Source organism: Capricornis sumatraensis, chromosome 9 (genome assembly GCF_032405125.1).
Source record: "Capricornis sumatraensis isolate serow.1 chromosome 9, serow.2, whole genome shotgun sequence".
NCBI classification, from domain to species: Eukaryota; Metazoa; Chordata; class Mammalia; order Artiodactyla; family Bovidae; genus Capricornis; species Capricornis sumatraensis.
Window position 1 is genome coordinate 20,456,018 of NC_091077.1, and position 14,197 is coordinate 20,470,214.

General features: G+C 59.2%; 1 protein-coding gene across 5 annotated transcripts in view; it reads right to left on the reverse strand.

Annotated features, from left to right (window-relative positions):
• Nucleotides 1-1,259: 1,259 nt before the first annotated feature.
• The window catches only part of NFIC (nuclear factor I C), a 73,580-nt gene continuing 60,642 nt past the window's right edge, over nt 1,260-14,197 (reverse strand). For 3 of the 5 annotated variants that reach the window (XM_068979997.1, XM_068979998.1, XM_068979996.1), the window contains 3 exons: nt 13,770-13,917; nt 11,765-11,850; nt 1,260-7,581 (listed from right to left, as the gene is read on the reverse strand). In XM_068979997.1, the coding sequence (XP_068836098.1) occupies nt 7,564-7,581; nt 11,765-11,850; nt 13,770-13,917 (252 nt within the window). In that variant the 3' untranslated portion in view covers nt 1,260-7,563. The remainder of the gene's footprint in view (nt 7,582-11,764; nt 11,851-13,769; nt 13,918-14,197) is intronic. The other 2 variants (XM_068979999.1, XM_068980000.1) reach the window with 2 other exon arrangements.

The window sequence follows — 14,197 nt, forward strand, 5'->3', positions numbered from 1 at the left end:
CGGTAAAGAATCCACCCGCGATGCGGGAGACCAGGTTCAGTCCCTGGGTCAGGAAGATCCCCTGGAGAAGGGAATGGCTTACCCATTCCATTATTCTTGCCTGGAGAATCCCATGGACAGAGGAGCCTGGTGGGCTACAGTCCTTGGGGTTGCAGAGTCGGACACAACTGAGCGACTTTGATAGGCATGATACTTCCGTACCGCCACCCTCTGTGGCTTTGGGGAGAGCTGGACATGAGTGGTTCTGAGTGGTCAGGGGTGGGGTTGGATAGACAGAGATGCTGGGGTGCTGGGAGGGCAAGCATGGCCTCCACCTAGGCAGGTGGGTAGGGCCTCCTGGAGGTGAGGGTAGAGGAACCAAGCCAAGCCCCATCCCCTTCTCTGCCCACAGCCCTCCAGGGCTCCTGCCTCCCTGGGGTTAAAGTCCCAAGTCCTCCTGTGACCCACAAACCCCTAAACAACCTGCTTTGTCTCCTCCCTGCCTTCCCCTCCTCCCTCTCTCCCCCTCCCTCACTCCACTCAAGCCACACAGGCCTCCTCACTGTTCCTCCAGCACACCAGGCACAGTCCTGCCCCAGGGCCTTTGCACGGTGTGTGCCCTGTGCCTGGAACACTCTTCTGTCAGATTTTCAGGAGGCTGTTTCTTCTCTCCATTCAAACTTCTGTTGAAAGGTTACTTCCTCACACGAGGCCAACTCTCCTATCCCGTACTCTGCTCTATTCGTCTCCCTGGCATTTATCTCCTCTGACATACATTTATTTTTATTGTTTATTTTCTGTTTTCCCAACTTTGAACTGTGCCACGAAGGCAGATCATTTAGGGCGTTTTGTTCTCCACTGTGTCCCAAGGGCTGGGTACCCAGAAGATACTCAGGGAATCTTTGGTGAATGAATGGGGTTTTGCTAGGTGGGGGAAAAACAAGGAAGGAAGGTAGTCTGTACATTTATGGAACACTGGCTGTGTGCCACGCTTTGTCCCTGGAGCCAGGCAGGAGGTGGAATTACCTGAGCTGGCACAGAGCAGGTGCTCCATAGATGCCCATGGAACTTGTTGATCAAAGGCGCTGAGGAATTCCAAGACTGGTTTTCTGAGGCTACCTCCCCCTCCAGCCTCTTCCCTGCACTTTGACAAGAACCTGGAACAGCCTGAACGCAACACAGAAAGGAGGACCCAAGACAGCTAGAAAGAGTCGAAGCATAGCTTGTTTAATTTTTATACATTTTTTCTTTTTTCTTTTTTTTTTGCCTTTTATTGAATCTTTTATGGAACCCCCCTTTTCATTTTTTTTTTTGCATAGGGAAACAAACAAACAAAATAATAACAGCCAGAGTCACTTTCTGTAAATGGTACTTAGGTAGGCGCGTCCGCGGAAACTGAAACGACTGCGTAATATACAAGGTTATGAACGGAGTATGATGTGGGGGCACGGGGCAGAGGAGCAGGCAAGGAGAAGGCTGGGTCTGGGTCTGCCCGGATGTCCGGCTCCTTGTCCCCCATCCCTGCCTTGGGGAGGAGAAGAGGGGGGAGGAGATGGGCAGTGGGCTGGCCTGGCACCAACCTTCTCCTGACATAGGTTCATGAGCATGGTGTGTGTGTGTGTGTGTGTGTGTGTGTATGTGTGTGTGTGTGTGTGTGTGAGTGAGAGAGAGATCCGGTATGTGTGGCAAGCAGAAAGCGAGAGACAAGAATAAACTATCCTGGTAATATTGGTAAAATACAAAATGGGGGAAAAAACTCAAAAAATATCTCCGAGGTGACAGGAAATGAAACAGCAACACCACCAAAAAATGAGAGGAAAAAAAGAGAGAAAGAAAGAAAATTCAGAGAGAAAACGAGTTTCCCTCCTTTCTCCCTGTTGCCCCCCACTGACAACACGTGTTCTGTCCCTCAGACACCTTGCTGTCTCGCCCTCCCACCCCCCATGTGTGGCCCTGGCAAGGGGGAGAGGGTGAGAAGTTAGGGGTAGGGGCCAGGACCCCTGGACTGGAAGGGGCTTTGGTTTCAGGGGGCCTGGCTGGGATCCAAGATGGGAGGCTGGGGTGCTGATGCACTTAGGGAGTGAGCTTTGGGGCTCACGACCGGAGGGGGGCTGGGTAGCTCCTGGCCCCTTTCCAGCGCGTCTCCTTCTAGCCAGGTGGTGTGGAGGACGGGAGTTTTGGGGGGAGTGGGTCTTCCTCTTCTGGAGCCCATGTTCCTGTTGGATCCCGCCTCCTCTTTCCTGAGGCCTAAGGGACCCCCTGGGCGTCGGGAAGGAGGACCTCAAAGTTACACCAGCAGACGTGTGAGGCACTGCTTGGGAAGTCTGTTTTGGTATCGCTGGCAACAAGTCCTGCTGGGATTGCTTTGGGTCTCCTTGCTTCGCCTGGGGAGCAGGGTGGGGTGGAGGTGGGCCTCCGGGGCCAGCTCGGACCCCACACACTCTGAAATGCTTAGGGCTAGATCAATGGGGGCGGGGGAGGTGGTGTCAGTTTGGAGATGCGGCTCTCAGGGAGTGTCCCAAGGGGCAGAAAGATGGAAGGATGCAGGAGATGTAGGACCTGAGGGCATGTCTCTGGAACCTCTCTCCCATCACCCTCCCTAACCCACCCCCCCCCACACACAAAATAAAAATCAGGGGTCTCAGAGAGAGAGAGAGAGAGAGAGACTCCAGGCCAAAATAAAAAGTAGCCACTGGATAATCTGTATTATGAGAAAAAAATTCCAAAATTATACATATATATATATATATAATGTATAGTATAGCCCTACACTGGAGGTCAAAGTACCATCAGAGAAGCCAGAGGGAGTGGGTGGCTGGGGTCCCGTCTCTCACAGAGGGCTGGATGGCTGCTCCTGGCCCTGGGATCCTGCCTCACTGGTAGCTGTCCAGCCAAATCTGTTTGCTCCTGGAATGCTGCTGTCTCTGGCGACAGAGGGAAAGTTCTGGAGCTGGGGGTGTGGGGGGTGCTGAGGCTGAAACTGCTGCTTGGGGAGCTGCAGCAGGGCCCCCTCCCTGCAGCCTCCCTTGGGGTTCCCTTCCAGTCTGATTGTCTAGCTCAGGGTGGGAATCTGGGCTCATAACCCAGCTAGAACGTGGGTTCCAGACCTGGGCACTGGGGACCCTGGACCCACCCTCCGTCCCCAGGTCAGATAGGGCGGGGTCGGCCTGCCTCTCCACACCTCCCCCTCCACCCTGGTCAGGGTCTGCCACCTCCCTCCAAAGAGAGGGATGGAGGTGGTCTGCATATATTGGGGAGGTCTCCTTAAGTCTTTTCCACAGCAAGGGCTGGACCCCAAGGTCAGGCTGGGGGATTCTGCGTGGGATAGGCTATGAGTGAGGGGGTGACGGTGGGCTTGGGAGGGGATGGGGTTTGAGATGTCAGTTTCATAAGTGTCAAAAAAAACAAAACCCAAAAACACCCAACACCCTGCCCACCTCCCTCCCAGGGCGTGAACCCCAACTGCATTGGCAGGTGGGAGCCTGATTCCTAGTGTTTCTGCCTTATTCTGACGCAAAGCAGGCAAGGGAGGGAGGGGCTCTGAGGCCCAGGGTGCTGTGGGGTGCAGTCATGAGGGACACCATGGTCCGAGGCGAGCCTGTGGAGGAGGGGTCCCACAGGGACGTGCCACCCACTGCCCTGTGCCACTGGCTGTCCCCACTTCCCTGGTGGCTGGGGGGGACGAAAGCCGGAAATGGGCCCTATGGAAGCTGACAAGCAGGGCCTTGGGCTCTTGGGCCAAAGGGCCGTTCTCAAGGGCAGGGTCAAGGCCAGGGCCGGGTCTCTGCCCCTGGCCCTGGGGCTGGCTGAGGTGTCTTTTCAGAAGAAGACATGGCGTGAGCAGAGTGGCAGATGAAAGCCAGGGCCTGGCTGCAAGGCCCCACCCAGCTCTGGAGACAATTCTAACATCCAGGGTGGTGGCCGGGGAGCGAATGGGGACTGCCCACCAAACGTACGCTGACAGTTGTTGTTTGAGGGGCCTAGGGACCGGGAGGGCCGGAGATGGCGAGCAGGGATGGGCCCAAGGTGGGTGGGCCCGGCCTCGGGGTCTCTTGCCTGGACACTTCACTGACTGCTACTGTCTCGGCTTTGGTAGAGTTAAAGGCAGAGAAAATTGGAGGAAAAATTTAAGAAGGAAAGAGAGAAAGAAAAAAGAAGGCAAAAAGGGAAACAAGAGAAAATAAAACCGAAGAAAAGACAACAGCAATGGCCGGCCCCTTGGACGGGGCCTGTGACGCGGTGCCCCCTGGCCCCAACCCCTCGGCCGGGCCTCCGTGGCTGAGCTAGACCTTACAGGTACAGACAGACAAATATTGCATATATCGGGTTTGGTTTTGTCTTTTTTTGTTTCATACCAGACCCCCTCTGCAGTCATAGCTGGAAGACATAGTAGAACTTGGGGGGGTGGGGTGGGGTTGGCAAGAGGGTCCTTCCTGCCACCCCAAGGCCAGTCTATGGGGATGGGTCCTTTGGCAAGAAGGAGGGGGCTGTAGGGGGGTAGTGAGACAGCGATGTGACCCTGAGCCAGGGGGATGCCAGCCTGTGGGAGAGGTGGCGGGGGGAGTCTGGCTGTCGGCAGGGTGGCCGCCCCAGGGTGGGGGTGGGGTGAGAACGCATAGGTGCATGCACGGTGTCTGGCGGGGCTGGCCTGTGGCCCAGTGAGGGGAGAAGCCCTTGCCTGGGGCCAGGGCACACCCCTGAGGTCTGTCCGCTGCTGTGGGCAGGGGATGCGAAATGACCCCTCTGGAGCCCGAGGATGGGGCCAGGGGTGAGGGGGGGGTTGCAGAGCACCAGGGGGCACCCCCCATGCAGCAGGAGATGGGGAGACGGGAGCCCAGGGCAGGCTGGGGGCAGGGCAAGCTGTGGGGTGATCGTTGCGGGCATCGCTTTGTTTTTTTTAAGCAATGTGATTTTTAAGCGTGTAATTTTTTTTGATTCTTAATTTTTTTTTTTACAAATAGAAATACATCCCTTTTCAATTTTTACTTTTTATTTCATGTCATTGTTTTGTCATTTTTTTTCCTTTTAAACTACACAAGCAGTGCATGCAGCTATCTGTGTGCGCTGATATTGTTTAAAGGTAATACTTATTCTTGGAAGGCAAGGCACATCATGTGATAGAAAATTTCGTGCAAATTAGGAAACATGGAATTTTTTTAAGGGTTTTTTTTTTTTCTGTATCTTTTTTTTGTTTTCTTTTAAAGAGAAGGAGGGTGGTGGTGGAGGGCTGGAGTTGGGGGTGGCGTGGGGAGGGAGATAGAGCCAGTATCAATTGCCATGCAGTTTCAGCCGCCTCGAGCTGAAGTCAGGAGCCAGGTCACAGAAATCCTCGACTAAGCACCATGCAAAGTTAGGAAGCTGGGGGCTGCCGGGTGCCCCTTCCCCTTCCCTGCCTACCCGCACCCTCAGGTTCCCGGCTGACAAGCTTCCGGATACCCCAAACTGCACGACCCACCCCTCCTGCCCTCCCCCAGAGCGGCCCATGCTTTGGTCCCCAACGGCCACCTGCTGGAGGGGGCCTGGGGACAGACAGACGGACCAAGGGTTCTCGAACCCCTCCGGACAGTGGGAGTGCGGCTGGTGGGGAAGGGTCTTGTGTGTGTGGGGTGTCTTTCTCTTTATGATCGAGTGGGTTCGCCAAGCCCCTCGGGCTAGTTTGGGATGAAAGTCTGGTGTCTGGGGAGGTGGGAGGAGGCTGGCCAGGCCCGGGGCACCAGGGGTTTACCAGGAGAGGGAGAGGCGGGTCAGGCTGGGAGCAGTGGGCGGAGGCCCTCCCAGGGCCATGGCTTTGGCCTAGGCTGGGGATGGGGGTCGGCATTCCCCAGCACCAGGCGAGACCAGCTGGGATTCAGACAGACGGCCGGAAGGGGGCTTTGTGTTTGGGCCTGGTGATCCCAGAACACCTAACACCCTTCCCAGGCCCCTCTTCCCGAGATGGCCATCCCGGGGAGGAGGCGTGGATGGGGCCGGGGAACGGGGGTAAAGGGGCACCCCATGTCCCCAGGTTTAGTGTTTTTGGAGCGGCTCAACGGAAAATGTTTAGCAGATGGGAGGCCCCCCTACATGGCAGCAGGGAGCCCCAAGGCGCCGACCTCCCCGCCCCCAGCCAGAGCCCCAGCCGTTCTGGACCACAGGCGGCCTGGCCCCTCCCCTTCTGGCCACCCAGCGGCAACGCCTCCTGGCTGTGCCCCACTTCGGCAGGGGGTGGGGGATGAAAGTGCAAACCGTGGTCCCCCTTTGGGCCGGGAGGCACCAGGGAGGGGCTGTCGCTCCAGGATGTAAGGCACTGGCAGAGGAGGCATGGGGGCGGAGGGGGCACACCAGCTTCTTGAGACCCCAGGCCCCGTACCCCAGCAGGGCAGGATGCTGGGAGGAGGCCCAGCTCTGCCCCCTGGGCCTGTTGGAGGCGGAGGTTCCATCTCTCTAGCTCTGATGGGGGCATAGCAATGAGGGGTCAGCGACTGGAAGGGGCCAGGTTGCGGGAGAGGAGGGAGAGGGGAGGCCCACGGCCACTCACGTCCCAGCTGGACACAGGGGAGGGGGGCGGGCGGTGGAAATCAGGCACTTAAACCACTCGCTCTCACCTCCCACCTCCACGGGCTAAGTGGGGGGGGGTCCTCCCCGGTTCAAGGGTTGGGTGGATAGAGAGACCAGAGCAGCCCCCAGGCCCCTCCGCTCCACCGCCCCCAGCCCCTTCCTTGGAAAAGTGCATTTCTTACAGTGTGTGCAACGTGGGGCCCTCCCAGGGTGGGTGGGGGGGTGTGGAGCCGGTGGGAGGGGGGCTGGGGTGCGCTGGGGTGGCCTCCTGTGCCTGGGGTGGGGCTGGGGGTCATTTGCATAGAGACGTCTCCCAAACCCGGCAGGTGCGGAGGGGCTTCGCGAAAGAGCAGGTAGAGGTCCACGCCTGCCGGGCGCGCCTTCGCTGAGCGTCCGTCACATGCTAGTGCCCTGGCCTTGCCGGGGCCTCCCCGCCACCCTCTTCTGGCCCCGTCGCCCCCTGCCCACCCAGCCGCCTCCACTGCCTGCTGCTGGGGTCCCTGGTGGCCCCCCAGGGCCTGCCTCCCCAGCCTGGCGAACACTGTCCCGGAGGCGGCGGTGGGCGCATGGGTGGAGCAGCGGCCGCACTGGGTGCCCTGCCCCGCGGGCCTGGCGTGGGCTCCAGGCTGCGCTCACCTGGTCCTGGGAGGAGGTGGGGGTGGCTGGGCCTCCCTGACCAGCAGCAGCAGCAGCGAGAGGAGATGAATAACTTAGGACGATCCCGAGCGTCTGGTCCGTCCGGCCGTGGTGTCCCGAGAGTCCGAAGCGTTGTCATCTTTACCGTCTATCTTCTTGGTTGGGTGGGTTTATTTTTATGTATTGTAATTTTTTCCCCCGTTTGTCTCTTTTTTTTTTTCCGTTTTTTTTCTTCTTTTTTTTCCTCCTGTGTTTGTGTCTGTGTGATTTTGTCTTTCGGCCGGGCTGGGAGTCGGCGGCGGGGCGTTCTTGCTTGCTGTAGCTTTCCACCGAAAACGTGGGCCGGGGGCCGGCCATGCGGCACCCTGGGATTCCTGGGACGAAGGAGCAGGGCGTGGGAAGAAATCTTTCTTATCCCAGATACCAGGACTGGGCGGCCGGAGGGGGACACAGAGAGAGAGAGAGAGAGAGAGAGAGATGGGGGTCAGGCTCTGTGGGCCACAGTCTATACCCACTTCGGCCCCCTCGAACCCTGGAACCTATGACCTCTGTCCCAGACTTGTGTAACCTGCTAGGTGACCCTGGGCGAGTGATTGGGCCCCTAAGCAGGGCTGCTGGATAAAACTCAGGAAGCTCAGTTACACCTGAATCCTCAATAAACCTTTTAGTGTAAGTATATCCCACGCAACTTTTGGGATATACTTGTGCTTAAATTTTTTTTTAAATTCTTTATCTGGAACTGCAATCTACCTGAACTCTGTGGTTTTGTTTGCTAAATCTGGCAACCCCACCTCCAACCCTGAGTATAAAATGCAGGAGGGGATACTCCCCCTCGTCGAAGGAGGGCCACTGGTGAATCTTTACAGACAGGCACCATGTTCAGGCACTGTGACTGGGGTTGTTTGTTTCTTTTTTACTTTTAACATTTTCGCATTTAATGGGTCCCCTAGAACCCTCACGAAAGAGGGACTACTGCCCCCGACCCCGTTTTGCAGTGAAGAAGACAGGGGCTCAGAGAGGTAAAGTACCTTGCCTAAGTCCATCAGCGTTTGAGGGAAGAAGGCAGAATTTGAACTAGGGCCTGAGAAGCTACTTGCTTGTCCCCCTGCCTGGGGCTGACCCCTTAGCCTGGCCACTGAGGGGGGTCATGACTTCCACTTTACAGAGGAGGAGACTGAGGCTTGGGGTCAGGCAGCCAGGTCTATAGGGATAGCTCTGGCCTGGGTCCACACAGGGAAACTGCTGTACAGACCCTTCCCCTGGAAATACATCCAATCCACCTGGGGAGTGGGACTGGGGTAGGGACCCTTTTGCTCCATCCCACTGAGGTCACAGCAGCGCTGTGACCCCACTCCTCCTGTAAACCAGTCACACTCCCTCCAACCGGGCGATCAATCCCACCAGGCTGCCTGCAGCCGCTGGGCCATCCCATCGAACTGGCGCCGTGGCTCCCAGCCCCCCACCTCCAGCCAAGTTCAAGTTCATCTTGGCCATTACCTCATGTCTGGTTTCCGTTGGCAACCAGACAGATTCTGGGCGTGACCCTCCCCTGTGGTGGCCGGCCTCCCCAGGCCCTTCCTCCCTGCCTCCTCCTCTCCTAAGTTCTCTGCCTGCCCGGCTCTGGCCCCCGTAATGGTGGGGGGGGGGGCAGGCACCCTCAACTCAACATCCTCTCCCATCAGCTGAGGGGGAGACTAAGGCTGCATGGTGCCAACAGTGAGGTCTGGGCTCTGTCACCCCCTGGCCTGGCTGGAGCCCCCAGTGTGGCTCTGGGAACATGGCTTAACCACTCAGGCCCTCTGCTCATCTGCTGACCAGGTGTGATGGGCAGAGAAGGATTGGGGGAAAATGCTAGGCCAGGCGGACCCACCCCTTCACACAGGGGAGTGGGGGGAGGTGTCAGACCCCACAGAGCCCTACTCTGGAGGCCAAAGTGATGGCTGGCTCAGGACTGCGGGGGAGGGGTGGGATGGTGAGAGACGGGGGTGGGGAGATGAAGAAGGTAGGCAATTGATCAGGGAGAGATCAATTGCCATTGATTAGAGGAGGGGTGCTGATTTGGGTCAGAGAATATTGATCAGGGGGCCAGGCGCTGATGAGGGTGAGAGCAGGAGATGGAAGTGGGGAGGGGAGAAGCTGATGCAGGCTGGGAGTTGGGGTGGAGGTGGTGGTGGGGGGGCGCGTGCAGAGGAGAGCCAACCCGCCAGGAACAAGAAGGCGGAGGAAGTGCTGACTGTGCCAGAAAGAGGAGGCCTCTCTGCTCAGCCCTTAGCACAGGGGCTCCAAGAGGGGGGAACGGGTCTCGCGGCTCCTTCCTCCCCCTTCCCTCCCTTTGGGGTCTGCTGGGGTCGGGGGACCCCTTAGTCCAGGGACCCAAGGTCCTGCCTACACAATTCTGGCAGGGTCCTCCATCCAACACCTTCGCTGGCCCCTGACACCAGCCCCACACAGTTCTCTCTGGCTGCCAGCCCTGGCTGTGCACACCCCTCCTCCCTCTGACCTCTTCCCTGGCTCCCCTGGGCCCCCAGGCCAAAGCCCACGTTCCAGGCCTGCCAGCTATGCTCAGGCTGCTTCCCCACTATTCCCAGCCCTTGGCGGCACTGAGCTCCCTGCCTGGACATCCTCATCCTCTGTCAGACACCAGGCTCCAACCTCTCCCCTCCCAGGCAGGGGCCCAGATGCCCCCTCCCCCAGGTTCCTCCACAGTCCTGGTCCCACCCTCTCTGGGTTCCCAGCGGGGCTGCTCACCAAGCAGGGGGTGACCATAGGCACAGAGAAACAAAGGTTGCCCCCACCTGCCTGCCTTGGTTTCCCTCTCCTTCTAGGCCGTCCACTTGGGGTGGTCCCCTCTCCCCCCATGCAGAGGCTGATGATAGGGGAGGTGACACCATGGATGGGGGAGACTGGGACAGGATGAAGAAGGCAGCCCGCACCCGTCCGTTGCTTTTATTAGCTTTGGTTTCGGAAGCAATTAGGACATGCCCAGCCTCCAGTGGGGAGGGCTGTCAGGTGAGAGTGGAAGAGGAAATTCCTGGCTCCCTGAGCACTCTGGGGGCAGGGGTATCCACACCAGGGTAGAACTCAAAACCCAGTTGGAAGCGGGGTGGCCTGGGGTTGTGCCAGCTCAGTGGGTGACTCTGACCAAGCAATCCCTCTGTCTGGATCCTGGCCAGGGCTCAGTGAGGTGGGACACTTAGTGTTTCGGGTGTGCGAGGGGCGGTCCTGGCCTTTCCATGCCCTTTCTGGATCAAACTGGTCCCCTGATGCTCCAGACCCTTCAAGGACTCCCCAGTAGGTGCCCAAGGCTGGAAGAAAAGACTGAGGTTCAGAGTGGGTGAAGGAGAGCTGGGCACAAGCCCTCATCTCCTGACCCCAGGACCCCCAGCTAAAGTCTGGGAAGGGAGGGAGGGGGACTGCTAGGTCCCGCCAACTCTGGACCCCTTGAGCTGCTAGCAGCAGCCAGGGCAGCCTCGAATGGTCCCCACGGGGCCAGGCTATGGTGGGAAGTTCCTTGGGCCTCCCCAGAGTGGCCGATTCTGATCTCAGCGGAGGAAGGGGGACGTGGCTACCTGTCTACCTCTTGCCCTCACCCCTGCCCCTTGCCCATGGACTCTGTTACAAGAGATCACTCTCTCATGGTGGCTTGAGGATCCGAATGTGACCCCTGGGGACCCTGCAAATCCCCATGCTCTATGGTTACTGGGGAGCCCCAGGACGTTTCTCTGTGTGTCTGAGACTCAGGGGGCTGCAGCAGCCGTTTTACATCCTGTGATCCCCTCCTCAACACGCACCAACCAGGGAACAGGGCTCGGGGGTACAGCCACCACCACTGAACACCACCTGCCAGCACCTTCCTGGCCTGCACACGACACGGATACAGATGCCAGACCAAAGGTGGGAGGTGGGGACACACAGGGAGGGGCTGAGGCCACCTCCTGCCTCAAGAGATGCTGGGAGCCACGGGTCTCAATTCCAGACACATTGAGGCTTGGCCCGCAGTGCTGTGCAGCCTCAGGCAACTCACTCCTCCTCTCTGAGCCTCCTTGTCTTGTCCTCAGCCAGCCTTGGTCCCCCCAACCTGGTGCACACTCAGTGGCAGTGATGCCAACCCCACCTCTGCTGTCTCCCTCCCACCTTGCAGGCTGGAGCCTGGGGTGGGGGCCTGCATGCCCTACCAGGAGGCCCTAGCCCCCTGCCATGGGCTGCCTTGGTTTCCCCAGCTTCCTCTAGCATCCTGGGGTCCCTTGCCACCCTTTGCCTCCCTCTGGCCAGCATGGGAGCGGATGAAGTTGGGGGTCTGAAAGCTTGGGCTGATGCAATGTGTGATCCTGGGCAAAGCCCCTCTCCTCTGTGAGCCTCAGTCTTCCCATCTGTACAAATAGGACCGGGGCAGTGACAAGCCCAGCCCCACATTCCCTGGCGGGATTTGGGGCTTTACCACATCCCCCGGTATGGGCTCAAGGCCCTGGAAGGACCTGGCAGGCGGGTCCCCCGGCCACACTCAACAGCCGCCATGTCAGGGGTACAGCTGGGGGAGGGCTCCCTGCACGCCCGGCCGGCCCCTCTACCCTGTCCCTCCCACCCCCCCGCCAGCCGGCCTCTTGGCCCCTACCTGTGCCTGATAAATGCCCGCTGGATCCCTTGGTCCTAATCCCACAAAGGAACGGTTTGCAGGGGACGTGCCGGGCGTAGAGTAGGCTGCGAGGAGGAGAGAGACCGAGAGCCCGTTAGCGCGGGGGCGGCGCGGGAGCACCAGAGAGGGTGGCCGCTGCTCAGGGTCAGATAGCCAGGCCTGCGCACCCAGCACCTGGCGCCTCTGAGCTGGCCGCCCTCCCCCGGACGGTCCGGGCACCCCGAAAAGCCCATAGGCTCAGGCCCCCGGGGTTGTGCGGGCAGGTGTCTGCCGGGAGGGAAGGCGCGGGATGAGATTCATAATCCAGAAACCGCCTGTGAATTATTCAGAGAGTTCCAGTGCCTGGTCCATCCTGCTCTCGTGGCCTGCCTCCCGCCATGCGGGGTGCCATGAATTATTGAGGGCGTTTTATTTATTAATTTCCCTCCTGGAGAGGGCTCAGGGAAGGCTGGGTGCACACACGCAGCATCTTTATATTTTAATCTCACTGATCACGCTTTGTGGGTGAGGGAATGATTCGAAATCCAGGCTGGGGTTGGGGGAAGTGGGTGGCAGGAGGGTCCCCGTGTGGTCTCCACTGGATCAAGGGTAAGTGGGAGGCAGCGAGGCTTGGGGAGCTTGCAGGGGGAAAGCAGGCTGGACCTGCAGTAGAGAAGTTGGTACAAGGCAAAAGAGAAGAAATCCACGTTCACTCCCTGTCTACTAAGTGTCTACTGTATACCACGCAGTGGGCAGCATTCCAGGGTTAACTCAGTGGCCTCAACACAGCAGACAAGACTATTCTGCCCATTTCACAGATGAGGAAGTAGGGCGAGAAGGTGATGACTAGCCCCTCATGCCAACTCTGTGCCCTGTGCCTGCCTCCTGCTGTGTTCTCCCTGATCTGTTTCACTGACTTGCTCTGCACCACCCCTGGTGACTGTCCCATTTTGCGGCTGAGAAAACTGAGGCTCAGAGAGGGGAAGACAGTTGCCCAAGGTCACACAGGGAAGGGGCTTCAGGGGTGGGATTGGAGCCCAGTGTTCCAGTATTGCGTCTTGGTGTTTGGAGAAAGATGTCTACATGTGAGGCTGCCCGGGGTCTTGGCAGGCAGTGGATGCTGGGGAAGAAACACTAGGGGTGGGAGTGCTGTGTGTGGGGAGGGGGCCGACAGGGCCCAGAGGGAGGGCTGGCCCCTCCTGCTGGGGGGGGGTGGTGAGGAAGCTCATTTGGGGAGTGAGGGAGAGAGAGACATTCAAAAAGATGGGGTTCAGGGAGAGGCTGGGGGCAGAGCCATGGCGATGGGGGTACCTGGATCATGGTGGGGAGGGTCCACTGGGGGCTGGTGAGCTGTAGTCTCTCCAGCCACATCCCCAAAGTGGAAAGCTCAGGAAGGTTAGGAGACCCAGCCAGGGCCTCCCACTAGGCTACCACCCAGACCTACATCTAGAAAGCAGAAAGGTCTACAAGGCGGGGCAGCCCCTCCTGGCCTCCTGGGGACAGACGGGCAAGCGGGGACTGTCCCACCTGAAGGTGTGGCCCAGTCTGGCAGCTAGGAACAGAGCCCACTGTGGCCGGTTTTCCCTGAGAATCCAGGGGAAATGTGGAAGTTTTACGTGAAATGTCCTGACTTTAAAACAGCAACCATCATAACAGAGTCCCCTTTTTCACAGACAGAAGGCACCTGGGGGCCGGGTCTGGCCCTCCCGCCTCCAGTTTGAGATCTTCCCCTACTGCTTGTTGTACAGAGGAGGGTTTGGAGCCTGGGGATGGGAGTGGGGGTGGAGTGGCACATGGGGGGCCCCAGGCCACTCTGCCAACGGAGGCAGACCCCAGACTCGCCCCCGGCCATCTCCTCAGGCTGCCTTGGCCCTGCGTGGACCAGGCCGCCATCTGGGGACCCACCAAACTCGCCGGCACACACCGGGTGGGCCTAAGCCCCCAACCCCAGCAGCAGGGCCAGGGAGGGGAGGGGCCCCTGGGGGACGCCTTCCTGGGTGCTTACAGGGCGAGGTCGGCGACGAGCTTCCTCCCTCGGAGGTGGGTTTGGTGGCAGGGGGGAGCGCCAGCCGCGGCAGCCCGGGGGGCGGGGGTGCCAGCATCTGAGCAGAAAGGCAGTGACTGGACATTTTGAGCTGGCCACTTCCATTTAACTGGGGGGAACAGAGAGACAGGTGGTTAAGGCGGCGGGTGCCCCCTCCGCCTTGGGCTGCTGTCCACCCCGGGGCTGTGGATGGGCCTGGCTGGGACGAGTTTGGTGGGTGCCCGGGGCTCGCCTGGCCCTGCAGGCCTCCAGCATCCTGGGATGGCCGTATCATCACCGCCTTCTCAAGCCACTTCGTGCCCACTTTCTCCTAAACAGGATCAGCACCACCAGACCGCACGGGTGGCCTGGACACGTCTCCCCGCATTTGCCACGAGTACCCCTTCATC